The sequence below is a fragment of the Ochotona curzoniae genome, unplaced genomic scaffold (genome assembly GCF_017591425.1).
Source record: "Ochotona curzoniae isolate NIBS_2020 unplaced genomic scaffold, NIBS_Ocur_1.0 scaffold_4506, whole genome shotgun sequence".
Taxonomy (NCBI): domain Eukaryota; kingdom Metazoa; phylum Chordata; class Mammalia; order Lagomorpha; family Ochotonidae; genus Ochotona; species Ochotona curzoniae.
The window spans coordinates 12,749,883-12,763,829 of record NW_024467119.1 but is presented as its reverse complement, the minus strand read 5'-3'; the positions used below and the strand labels follow the sequence as shown (position 1 = coordinate 12,763,829).

The 13,947-nt window shown below is 38.5% G+C and overlaps 1 protein-coding gene across 9 annotated transcripts in view; it reads left to right on the top strand.

Annotated features, from left to right (window-relative positions):
• The window catches only part of EPHA5 (EPH receptor A5), a 325,738-nt gene that overhangs the window by 230,390 nt on the left and 81,401 nt on the right, over positions 1-13,947 (top strand). For all 9 annotated transcript variants that reach the window (XM_040967111.1, XM_040967109.1, XM_040967112.1 and 6 more), the window contains one exon: positions 10,733-10,857. In XM_040967111.1, the coding sequence (XP_040823045.1) occupies positions 10,733-10,857 (125 nt within the window). The remainder of the gene's footprint in view (positions 1-10,732; positions 10,858-13,947) is intronic.

Genomic DNA, 13,947 nt, shown 5'->3' with positions numbered 1-13,947 from the left:
CCATATATATTCACATGCTTTGCTATACTGCTAGCCAATTCAAATTCATTTTAATGGACAACTCTTGATATCATTAAGCATGCAAGCAGGATATGAGGCACACTTAGATTTGTGGTCTCCTGTTAACTCCCAACTCCACTACTTATATGTTATTGATAAGATATTGAATTGCTAAATATATTTTTATTGATACTCACATAAAATATAGATTAGCAGTCCATATCTACTGTATAAAATATAAGACAACTTCTACTCAGTGAAAAATAAAAATGGTGAAATGATTAAGTAGAATGGCAGTTTTACTAAGCTGTCCAAGATTATTTGCAAGAGTCCTGGCTTTTTCTTCCAAGATTTGTAAATAGTCTCTCCAAAATAGGCATTCATAAACTTTCTTCTCACTGTATTTAAATCATTTAAATGTAACAAACCTCGCTCCTGCTTTGTGGTAAAAAACTGGTCATTCTCTACATTTATAAATATGATACAACAGTTCTTTCTTGTAGTGTCACTGAGACATGTGTTAAAAATGCATCATTGTAAAACCTAGTGATTTTGAGCCATCTCAAGTGTGTTTTATAGTCACATGAATCGGTTATCTTGTGAATTTTACTCATCAGCAGTGTGATGAGACATCCAACTTGACATAAACTGAAATTGGTACATATTATTTAAGGGTTTTGCAAATGCATTTCCTTTTGAATATTAAATCAAAGCTCATATACAAGTAAAATGGCGTTTGTCATTTTTATCCATAGATTTTGAAAAAAACACAAAATTCTGTTTTGTAATGATGATATTACATCTATAATACTATTTGGAAATACCTTGTGCCACTTTCCTGATTCATTGACTTCTTGATTGATTGGATATTTTTAGTGATTGGGGACAAAACATGTAGTTGTTCTTGTTCTACTTATGGAGGCGACAGAGATCATGAGGTCAGTCACTGGACTAAAAGGTGCAGTGTCTGTGAGGGAGCTGTACGCATTCCCAGCATGATCTGACTTTCTGAATGCAGGGCATCGAATACTTATTTCCAGATGATTCATTTTTAATATTCCAGGATCTATGTGTACTGACTAGGATGTACATGTAAGGGGGTGCCACCACTGATGGTTTGCACCAACTTGTCAGGTTGACAGCGGACAGGGCACAGAAAACCCCTGACTTGGGGCTCAGCGCAAGTGTAGTGCGAAATGCTGTCGCCAAGCTTGGGAAATTAAGACTCCTCCTAATATCCCACACTTGGGTCCAGTGTGCCCTCTCCCACAGCCCGCAACAGTATGGAGGTGTTGATTGCCACAGACCAATTCTCTCACGTCTGCCACATGTCCAGTGCTCAGAAATATTAGGGTTGAAGGAAGGAATTGGAGTTTGTTGAGAGTAGAGTCGCTGAACACACTTATTTTGCCTCCTGGAGTGTTTGGAAGTTCTCCGGAAAGGTAGATGGTGTATGGTTGTTTTGGGATAAGAATGAACTGGCCTAAAGGAGGAAGAATGTATCAAGTGATCACTGAATGCCTTCTGTCTGTTACTGGTACCCATGTTCAGCTTTGTGGTTTCTTGTATGTTACTTATTAAGCTTGAACTAATTGAATTCTCTAAGCTATCAACTCTTAAATGCAGATTCCCTGGGGGTATACATGGCTCTGTGTCTGATAATAGCTGCGTCACACAGTGAGGAGTAGAGAAAGTTGGACTTGAACTTAACTTGCAAGGATTCCTTCAAAATCCAGTTTGGGGGCCCGGCGCGGTGGCGCAAGTGGTTAAAAGTCCTCGCCTTGCACGCCCGGGATCCCATATGGGCGCCGGTTCTAATCCCGGCAGCCCCGCTTCCCTTCCAGCTCCCTGCCTGTGGCCTGGGAAAGCAGTCGAGGACGGCCCAAAGCTTTGGGACCCTGCACCCGCGTGGGAGACCCGGAAGAGGCTCCTGGCTTCGGATCGGCATAGTATCGACCCGTTGCGCTCACTTGGGGAGTGAATCATCGGATGGAAGATCTTCCTCTCTGTCTCTCCTCTCTGTACATCTGCCTTTCCAATAACAAAATAATAAAAATAAATCTTTAAAAAAAAAAAAAATCCAGTTTGTGATGGGTGTGGTGCAGCTCGTGGAGAACCATCATTCCGTTTGACTTTAATCGGAGCTGAATATTATGGCTTGCCTTGAGACATTTTCATAAGAGAATTGGCAAGTTTCAATGGTGCAGAATTATATGTGATATCTCTTCATAGCCCAGTCTACATGTGTTGTTGAGGCTGCTTTACACAGTTCTGGAAGATCCCAAGGTGAAGCAACAAATGCCCCACGCAAGACCACCAGAAAAAAGAGACAGCCAGGAGTCAACCAACCAATCCTTTTATTGAGTCTAATAGTGATACTTATAGACTTGGTGAAAAACAGGAAACCCAGAGCATTAGGAACAGTAACGTGACTGGACCCCGACCCCGTAGCCCTCAATCAACTTAAAGGTCAGTTTTAGATACAACCCTTCCTGGAAAGAGCTATCTGCAAGTCTGACCTAACCACAGTGACCCCTAATTGTTCCCTCATTTCCCAGTGCAAGGTGGGGATCTCCTTAGCAGAACAAAATAGAATATGAGCATGCAGTCCCAAGGCACATGTCAGCCATCAGGTCAAAGCAGGGTCTCAGTTTGCCAAGACACCCGGAGGTTTGTTAGGGGTACAGGTGCTGCGTCCTCATGACCTCCAGCATAGGTCAAAATAAATTATATGAAAATTGTTTTATTAACCATAGATATAGAAAGTCAGGCCAAAACTCAGTAAATAGAAACTGCAGTCCCCAGCTCCTGGATGCAATGTTATCCAGCTCCAACTATTACAGACATTTAAGGAGGGAACCAGTCTACAAGAGATGTAATAGATAAATCATAAACTTAAAAAGTTACTATAGTTAATACAACACAAACAAAATTATGTGGCATAATTGCATACATTTTGTGACAATAAATCTTACCTATTGCTTATCAGATACTCTTTATACTTTTTGTTATTAGCAGTGCCAACAAAGTGGACAGAAATTAACATTTTTAAATATTTTAATTGTTACATAATTTATATAAAATAGCATTTTAAGCATAACATCTCTGTTAGGAGCTGTTCTTCATGCAGTAATATTTAGAATATAAGGTCAAATGAGTTGGCTTGAGCCCACCAGTGCTTTGTGGGCTGAACTTGGGCTAGTTATTGAATTTTTCTGCCTCAAAAAGGGGTGACAGTAGTTTTTAGGATGTTGGAAAATATTAAATGATTAGTGTATATGAAGAACTTAGACTGTACCATGTTTGGCACATAATGCTAAATATAAGTTCAATGTACTCTTATGGTAGTATCAAAATATCTAGTCATCCATACATGCATTTGTTGATTTCTTTAGCCAATATTTTTCATTATTTAAGCTCGCTAAAGAAAATTGGACTTAGTCCTTTCTAGCAAGTGAAATTTTTAGAAAATATCCCATTTTGAGTATCTTACATAAAGGATTACATGCACTTTATTTGTCGGTGTGACTACAAACTGCTGTTGAGTGGCCTGGAATTATGTACCTTGGGTCATTTAAGCGTCTGTGGCCAGACACGTAGGGCTGCAGTTCACAGTTCATCTTCTTTGACCATGTCCCTGTGTGCGACCGTCCAAGAGGGAAGCGGCATCCTGCGGGCCCCAGCATTAGTCCACATTTTCCACAACTTGCAGAAGCTCTAGTTTGATTCATTCATGTTAGTTCCAGGGAAAGAACTGTGAAATTAAATTCTTACAACATTACAAATTTCATGTGGAGTGTTATAATTTGTCCTTCTTCTGGACTGTAATGTGTTGACCAGCTGTGATCATTAATTGTGTGTTTTCTGTAGTACCAAGTGCTACTGAAAGAAATTGTCATATTTAAAGACATTGTGATGTCAATATTTCTAAGCACACCTGATAAATACCTCTTGGGTCTCCATGGTTTTTCTGTAGTCATGAAGTTTAATTTTTTTGTGTACATTGGCCCAACTTCAGGTTTTAAAGTAATCTTGACTTATGGCCTCAGAGAAAGTACGTTTAGGGAAAGAAAATTTAATGGCCCTGTGTTTCAGTAGTATAATGGAAATCAATATATAAATGATGTTATTGCTGTGGTTCATGGTGAGTTAAATGATTCTTCTTGATAATATGGTTGAGATTAAGACCCATGAAAAATAGGAAAGGACATTGCCATGCACATTTTTTATATTTGTGATATGTTTATTTGTTCTTTTACAGTATTTTAACAGTGACACATAATGTGAAAATCTTGAATTAATTAAGAATTCACTTATAGTATGTATTTTATGGCTTTGTAAATGTTAATGGCTTATTCTGCAGCTAATAAGATGTTATAATGTTATATAATGTGCATTTGTAGATTATTTTTTTTCTCATTAAACAAGGGCATGAGCTGTAGGAGTTTGTTCTTTGACCTAATTACTGGTTATCTGCCTATAAAACTAACTGTTATAACCCATAACTAAGGTTTAATATTGATAAAACAATGTTGAAAATTATACTTTCAACACCGTGTTTCTTCAAAATAGTAGAACTTATCACCTTATTGTTTAAAGTTTCCCCAATGTGCCTCATTTCTTAGCTATAACCTTATTTTATTTTAAAAGGTTACTGCAAGCATTGTTTAAAGGTGAATATTGTGGTGGCTATGATTCAGTACTTGTTGATATTAGCTACTTGCTATGCTAAAATTCTGCTACAATTTAATAACAAGTAATAAATGGAAGGCAATGTGTTTTAGCTGATGTAGTTAATTACTGAATCTTAAAAAGGCATGTCATCATTTTACACCTAGTTACTTACACTGTTGGCTGTTACAGTCTGTACAGTTTTGTGGTTGCTTTACAGAGTGAGTTGTAAACCCCGGTGGTATAATTCTCTGTATTATCAATTTTCTTTTATAATCATCATCATTGTGACTGTGATTTTAGAATAATACTTGGTGCATGTGGCTCTGCGAGTAAATTACTCATTTCTACATAAACTGATATGTTTTTAAGACTTTGTGAGTTTCAGATTTTTCTTAAAGAGGGTATTATCTCTCCAGAACTAGTGGGATGTAAAGCCAGTTGTGTGTGTGTGAGTGTGAAATGGTAGTCTTCGACACTTCTTTGAGATCAGATATCAAAAGATGAACTTGCAGGTTTCTAAGATGGAATGATTGTAGGTTTTTTTTCTTTTCTGAATGAGCAGACTGAAATTCCATTTGAGAAACCTTGAAATGCCCTCTTTCTTTCTAGAGACTATGGGTAGCAGGAATGCTTCAAACACATTATGCTCATGTTTGAGGGGCCAGTCGTGTCAGTTGGTAACAAAATAAGAAAGTATATATGAAAGAGGTGATAGGTATTTGTGATTTACAGACTGCATATACAGGAGGAAATATAGCATATATGCAAGCCATGTGTCTGTGTGTGTCTGTGCGCATGTCACAATAATGGTCTCATGTAAAAATGTTAATTTGTCCATAATTCAGTACCTGTATTTGTTGTTTGCTTGAGAAAAGCTAGGTGCTCACTTTAACTTCAAATGATATGTGCATACTCCAAAACAAATATAGGAGAGGAATCATGTACAATTTCATTGAAACTGCTCTAAAAGGGAGCAGTCAGCACACGACTACCTATTTCTATTTCTTTCCTTCCTTCATATGTACTCTGTATGTGTGTGTGAGCATACTGTTTATACACATGGAATACTTATGTGTGTATATAAAGCAACTAAGTACATAGTTCTTTAATTATATGCTTCTTTAACATATGTATATAATCTTGCAACAAGCATATGTCTGTGTGTGTGCATGTGTGTAGCCTGTGGAAAGGTTTAAATTGAAAAATGTCCTAACTGGTAAGGTATGTGTGAGTCCATGCTGACCGTTTCCTGTCTGGTTCTAAGCTTTCCTTGTTGTTCTCTGTCCATCTATTCTAATTTGTGTGTGTGTGTGTGTGTTTGGGGTGGGGTGCTCCGGAGCAACCCTGATGGTCATTGCCAGAGAGGGTGGGGATCCGAAGTTGGAACTAAGTGAGGACCAGAGAAAGCTCCTCTCCGTATTCCCAAGGAAGTTTACTGTTCTGTTTCTGCAGAATGCTCAGTGTTCCTGCCTGTTGTTCTGATGACCTTGGATCCTGCGAGGAAGGATTTGGGCTTCTTGCATCCCATGTGGTAGATCCAAACGGGGGTGGATGACCTCAGAGTTCTCGGCCTCTGAAGGCACTCCAATTCCCTGTGGTCTCCTTGGGTATTGAAGATTTCTCTGCACACCCCTCCTAAAACTGTTCTGCACCTCAGCTGTTGACATATGCCTTGTTAGAGTTATAAGCCAGGTTAGACTATCCTGAAATCTGCCAAGTTCAGTAAAATTATGCTTCAACACTATAAACTGCTAAATACTAAAATGAAAATAGACACGAGACAGCTGAATTGTACCCTATAGCCATTTTAAGATGTATAGCAGCCGGTTCTGTGTATAAGCTAAAATTGAAATGTCAATGACGTAGTCACAGGATGTGGTTAAGGTCTTGCATCTTTTTAGCATATTGGTTACTCAATACCATGTCAATTAATTCCATAATGTTGTAAATTGTTGCTGATGTTATGTTGTGGCTTTAAATTGATCAGCATGATATTCTGCCAGTTCTGCCTTCAGACCAGAGATGGTCTCCCCAAGAAACTGTTGAATTTACCTGAACAATAAGATGCTGGACTCTATGCTTGGTAAATGCTTGCAATGAAAGAATCTTGACTGAATTTGAAATATAATACAGCAACAAGGTGGAGGAATCCACCATGGGGGGAAGGTACAGGGAGGGGTTATCAGGTTAATGTCACTCAGAGTATGTCTTCTAAATTGTCTCCCCTCTGTTTATCCTCTTTTATTCATGAATATGTGAAAGAAAGTTTATGAGTAGGAAAATCAGACATAGCAGAGTTAAAACCTGTACTCTATTTTTTTATTATTTTAAAAGTCTATTCCTTATTTCTCTTTGGTTTTTATCACTTCATAATATACACATAATTGCTTACATATAAATGAATTTGAAATGGTGCATGTATGCATGCTATGCTGTAAAATGTATCTTGGTAACTCATTTCAAACAGATAATTTGGGGTAATAGAACATAGACTAAAATAAGTTCTTCACATTTTCCCCTATAGATCCCTACATGTATTAAATTCTTCATTACTGATGTTTATTTGTTTTATTAATGTCATCAGATTCTTATAGATCATGTATGTATTCACTATATGATATTCACAAACAGCTTTATCTACATTGTGCTGTGTCAGAAACACATTGAAAGCATTTTATTTCCAGCACATATTTACTGGAATAGAGCAAACATCTGAGTAAATCGCAAATAGTGCAAGCTCCTGTTGGCATGGGAGATTGCAAACTGCAAAGTTGAATGGTTTGTGTGACAAGTTTATTTGATACCTAGGAAAAAGAACCATGTGTTATGTAACGATTATTAACTTTAAACCATATAGAAACAATTCATGCACAAGAAAAAATAGAGATCACCCTATGTTCCCAGAATTTTGAACGTACATGAGATGCAGTAAATTAGACAGCCAAAGTGCTTCTCACCAAGGAGGCTGCATTCTTATAGTACACAAAGACATGGACAGTAAACAAGAAAAGGCTCTATCAGGAAGAGCTAGCATGAAAAAAAGGCTGGAGCTACTGAACGGTAGATTAGTGTGTAAACATGGCTTGCTTATAAAAATATAGGGGAAGAACAAAATGCATGATGTTCAGGGAGTGTGTTCGCAATGTAGAGACATATGTGTGTAAAGATCCCAAGATACAGGATAATTTGAGAGTGTTCGTGAGTATCAAAGGGAACAGCCCATGATAGAGGAGATGAGTTTTTAAATTTGGCCATATAGAAGGACACTCATGGTTTACTGAACCACTGGGCACAGTGGCCATTTTGAGCATACTAGTGACGTGAGCAAGTTTGTATGAACAAAAAGACATCCGTCGTATTTAGGTGATGAAGGTGGATAGAAAACTTGAGTTCAACCAGGAGGATCGCTACAGTGTCTTCAACAAAATGGTGGTTGTGTATTTCAAGAATTTATCAGAAACTGCTCTAAGATTGACAGGGAAAAGCAAACAGGGTACAGATGTGTTCTAACCTTGTAGAGATTACGGTCTGATCAGATAAAATTACAACATATTTGATTGAAACAAGAACCAAGAGAGACTAAAGGATCAGAGTTATTAGATACCAGTGGAAATAATCACTGAATGCAGAAAGACCAGGCATGCTGAAAAAATCATGATGGCAGTCAATAATGGGGAGGAAAAGGTTGAAGACCAGAGCAGCTTACAAAATATCAAAACCAATCCAGTTTTCAGCTTCAACTATTTGTTAATAAAATTATGCTAAAAGGAAAACTAATCCTAGTTTGAGCTACCTTCATTATTCTGTGACTTTTACTAATAAAATCACTCCTCAAATGTATTTTTTTAAAAGTACTTAAGTCATAGTCAAAAATTTCAAGAAAGAGATCTGCTAACCTGTTCTTCAGGGAAGACTAGCCTAGACCCATCTGTATAACTAGGGGCTTCCAAGTGTGATCGAAGATGCATGGCAGAGAAGAAACATAGGACTCTCAGCTTTTGAACAATGGAGTTGAATAGCAGATACGTGTAAACTTTTTCAACTACATTTTGCACAAACATTTTGAAATACCCTCATGTTACTGATGGCTGTGCTTTGTATGCCACTGTTTGTGCCTCTAAGATGCTGGACATGATCCCAGGATACCCTTCTCAGTATCTTTGACAGCGAAAAGCACTTCATAAGCAGTTGGTCCTACAAAAACGTTTAGCTAAGCAGATGGCAGACAGACTGTTTGAGTGGGAGTACCCAAGAAAGCAATGTTACGAGGGTAGAATGGCCCAGGCAGTGACTGATAAAAACTGGTACTCAAGTGTAGCCTAACACAGACAGAGATGAACGCATGATGAGGTACTTCTGGTTGCACGTGTTTTATTTCCTTGTTCTGTCAGCCTACAAGTAACAGCATCTCAGTAGCAACAGGCTCACTGGCACCTGGATCGCGGCCTCTAATTCTCTTTTACGGTCAACTCAGTGCTCCCTGAAGAAATGACTACTTCTAGTGCTGCCCTCTTCTGCCATCAGAAGTAATATTCTGTCCTCACTTGAGAATATTTTTAGGGCAGTAAGGAAGCAAAGTGTGGAGAACAATGGCATGTGTTAAGTGATCACTGAAAGCTAAATAACTCAAGTTTCACGTGGACGGATGTAAGTGAATCACAGACTGTCCCACGCTGAGCTGATGTATCTGTGTTCACAGCTGTTTGTTAGCTCGCTTTGAAGTGGCTCATTATTTTGTGAAAGAGTAAATGGTAAAAAAAAAAAGTACAGATTCCCAACTGGTATTATCCTTCATATGCCTTTAAGATGGACAAAAATAGTTTTCAGTGATATGTGATGATGTGTGCTGGCCAGTCATTCATCTATTCATTCAGAATGACTTAGTAAATTTTCACAGGCTAAATAATAGCTTTGCCATTGAAATGTATCAGTGAATGAAACCCAGTCAGTCCCTCCCTTCATAAGCAAATGTGTGAAATACAATTCGTGAGGGGAATGGAGTCAACACCACCAGTCTTTTCCAGGAAAACTGACAGCCATCTCTGAAGGGAGGTTTGCACGTAGTGAAGTGAAAAAAAAAACAAAATGGGAAGAAGTATTGTTACCGAAGTAGAAAATAAATATATACAGTGGACAGTTTAACTGATGATTAAATTCATGGAGATTTATAAAGAAGTTTACTACCAAACAGATGCCAATTAAAGAATATGTTGCCTTCCTTAGCTCTTCATTGCTGCTCCTGTTGCAGGAGACTCACGGTTTTTCTGCAAATCCTCCAATGAAGTAGGCAGTTCACAGCTTAATATTGTACAGTGCTGTGTCGCTGGATGCCGTCTCCCCAGTGTTGAACAAGGCATAGGTTTATAGCTCTGCCCTGATGGGAAGTCAGTAAGACTTTGAACTTATGCCAAAAGGTGATTGTGAGACCTGCCAGTAGAAGTAACCACACTGTGATATCAATATCACCATTAAGGCAGACGTTGCTCATTATACATACTGTTATACATGCACACTATTATATAACATGCACTGTTATATAATGTACGTTGTTATAGTCTGGTTATATAATGATCAGAAAATGTTATGGGGCTTCCCATGTTTGGTTTATAACTCATATGTATCAAATTCATAAATATGAAAAAGAGCCTTAAAATTGTGGGTATGTGGTACCAAAGCTATAAATGGGTTAGCATTATGGATTATTTTCACTGTCCTTACATTTTGCAAACACAAAATATATATACAAGTTGACAAAGAACATCTTCATTCTTTAAAAAAAAAGTAATTTTTTACATGTCTAAAATTTATACAAAAAATGGAAATTTAAGATTCTGCATTGCTACAGGGATAAGAAAATCCTCAAAATACATAGCTGACTCCTATTTGCAAAGCATCTTTTAATCATAAAGTTAAGCAGTTACCTGATTAAAATTAAACTGCCGATAGTCATAATATGCTATATTGTAAAAATGTCAATATGTGTGACTTGTGCAAGAAAATACAGTTTGAATGATTCCATTAATCAAGTTTCCCTTTTTTTGTTGTTGTTGTTTTGCAGCCCCTTCTCCAGTCACCAACGTGAAAAAGGGCAAGATCGCAAAAAACAGCATATCTTTGTCCTGGCAAGAGCCGGATCGCCCCAATGGAATCATCCTGGAATATGAAATCAAATACTTTGAAAAGGTGGGACTAACAGTATAAAAGATGTCATTTCTTTCCTTTCTTTCTCATTTCAGTGGCTGCAATGACCCGATTTGTAGAAGAGAACGTGTCAATTTCATGTGCAAATCGATGACAATTGATTCTGTAGTCATGGTTGTGGAGGCTATAGGGCACGGGGTGGTCTGTTCCTCTCTTGCACTGCCAGATAGTTTTTGCTGCCTGGGAACCACAGTGTAATCTAACATTAGCTTAACTAAATTTCAGAGCACTAAAGGATGAAATCATAGGACACTTTGGTGTGTTACAAACACTTAAGATGCTGAACTGCAGTAATGACTGCAGGGAAAATCTTCCGTGCATCCGGACAGGGACTGGGCCTGAAACCCAGCAGCAAGCTGCACGTACAAGAAGTTCCAGAAAATGCCCATTGGGAAAACCAGCTCCTACATTTGTAACTTTCCATAAAAGTAAAATTACCTTTTAATTATATTTTTCACAAGCTTGTTATTTTTTTATTTATAAAGCTTCATATTTAGGAATGTGCCGAGAAATTATTACTAAGCTTAAAATTTTTGCGATGCTACATCCTTGTATAATTTCTTGCCCATTATATCCAATATAATGTCTTATCAATTACTTTTCACACGGAGGGTACAAAGTCAGATATGGGGACCTATACAAGGTTAGTGTCTTCTTCCCAGACTGCCTCCTTTAAACATATGTTTATTACAACCCAATGGTAATATTCACCTCTGTGTGAGCAATTGAAAAAGACTGGTGGAGTTTATCACTCATGATGAGGTATAACTTGTCAAGCTGAGCTGGAGTGGGCAGCTTAGAAATGTAGCCAACTTCCACCTCCCCTGTTGTGCCCCATTCCGGGGCCCTCTGTCCAGCATTTTAAAGTACTGTTGACAACATTTACATATAGCACATGTGCCAGCCTGGGCACCATTGTATTCCTTTTCTGCTTACATGAGTGACCCTGGGTGTTTGCCCTGCACCCTTCCACATACACACGGCTCTCAATATGTACATGCTTTTTAAGAAAGTGCAATGATTTACATGTTTCACAAAGTGACGGATCCTAATAGGATTACTGAACAAGTTGATAAGGAGGCCTTTTCCGTGAATATTTCTGTTAGTGAATTTTATTCATTTTGTGAAGCTGTTTTCTTTCTACATTAATTTCTTTGGAAGTATGTAATTCCACTAGGATTTGTTCCTGCTGTATTTGCTGGCATTTAATGCCATTATACTACATCTTATTTGTGTAACTCAGTAAGGAAAAAATGTTTTTGAGAAAAAAAGTTTCTTTATATAAATTGCCTCTTAGATATGTAAAAAGGAACAAAAAGTTTACATAACAGATTATCCTGGTGGAAATTGTTAACTCATTTTGGTCATTGTTTTCCTTTCTACATTAATATGCTAATTTTCAGACCTTTTTGTCAAGGTCTGTATATTTAAATATTTTACTTGAAAATATTTTTTAGGATCTCAGAAAAGCAAAATGGGATCATGAGCTTTTATATCATGCATTAAGGGGAGCCGGGTAGATCTCTCGTGTTGAACATTGCAGACAGCACCCATTTTACTAGATGGCTTTTGGCCAAACCCAGGTGGCGGTGTTTTCCAGGGCACATGCATTTGCCAAGTAGCATCGCTGCCTTCCATGGCCCAGCTCTAACAGAGGTCGGTGGGCCTCTCTGCTCCAGCGTGGTGATGGGCTCTTTGCCATCTCTTAATTAACGGCGGAGGAAGGAAGAAGCTGCCCTTCAGCAGCTTGTGCCAGCTGGCTGCTGCACAGGCCCTCCTCCCCTGCCCACATGGCAGCGCCATTTGCTCAGCAGCTGGGGAATGCAGCTCCCATGCTCTGCTGGAGGGTCATGCAGCAAAAGCCACTGCCCTGAGCCAGGACTTGGCAGCCGGGCAGCTGTGGGTGTTGCCGATGTGTAAGAAGGGCTTGCACGATAGAGAAAATTATAACAGGTGAGAGCATTAACAGAGTGGGATAGATGCACATTCAGGAAGACATTTTCATTGCCCCCACTGTCAGTTCAGCGACGTTCATCATTTCACATGCTTGGCTAAATTCTCTTCTCTAGTAGACAGCTAAAACAGAGACACAATGTAAAATTAGAGTCTAACAATGGCAAAATATATAAACATTAATTATGAAATCGGCATGTTGTGTAATATTTTCAGTTGATATTTAATCATGCACTCTTTCAAGGAGAGCATTCTGATTTCGATATTCACTTTTCTCTTTTTAAAGAAGGTTTACTTAAAAACATGTTTGAAAGCCAGTGAGAGAAAAGGAGAGCGAGACATGTTCCATTCACCAGTTTGCTCCCCAAGATGCCTCTAAAGCTGGGGTTAGGCTAGGCTGGCATCAGAGCCTGGAATTCCCATCCAGGTTTCCCATGTGGGTACCAGGGGCCTAAGGATTGGAGCCATCACCCACGGCTTTCCCAGAGGCTGAAGCTGGGAAACGATGGAAAGCTGAGTTGCTGAGTCTAAATAGGTCAACTGTGGGATGATGTCATCAGAGGCACCTGCTTGATTTACTGAACCTCAAGGCTGGCCCCTGATTATTACTTTTCATTGGAATTTCTACCACCACGATATGCAGTTATGAATCAACCAATTCAGCTACAAGCTACCACATTGTGGAGCAGGTGCCTTCAGCTCTATAAGTTAACTCGGTGTCATTTCCCCGTTACGATTGAGCAACACACTTCCATGTTATAGGGGCGTAAAGTGATGCTCAGAATTCTGCACTGACATCCATGAACACCTACTGTGTTACTGATGTTCTAATGATGCTGTTCCTATTTCATTTTCTTTTAAAAAATAATTCCTATTTTACACCATAAATGTTAGTATTTTATATCAAAATCATTATGGTGTCAAATGTATCAGAATCATATATTTTACTTTTGAGCAAATTTCCAACTGTTTAAAATGTTTTAAATAAAAAGGAATAGGGACCTGGTGCAAAAGCCTAGTACCTAAATCCTCGCCTTGCATGCTCCAGGATCCCATGTGGTCACTGGTTTGTGTCCCAACTGCTCCACTTCCCTTCCAGCTCAGAAAGCAGTAGAGGAT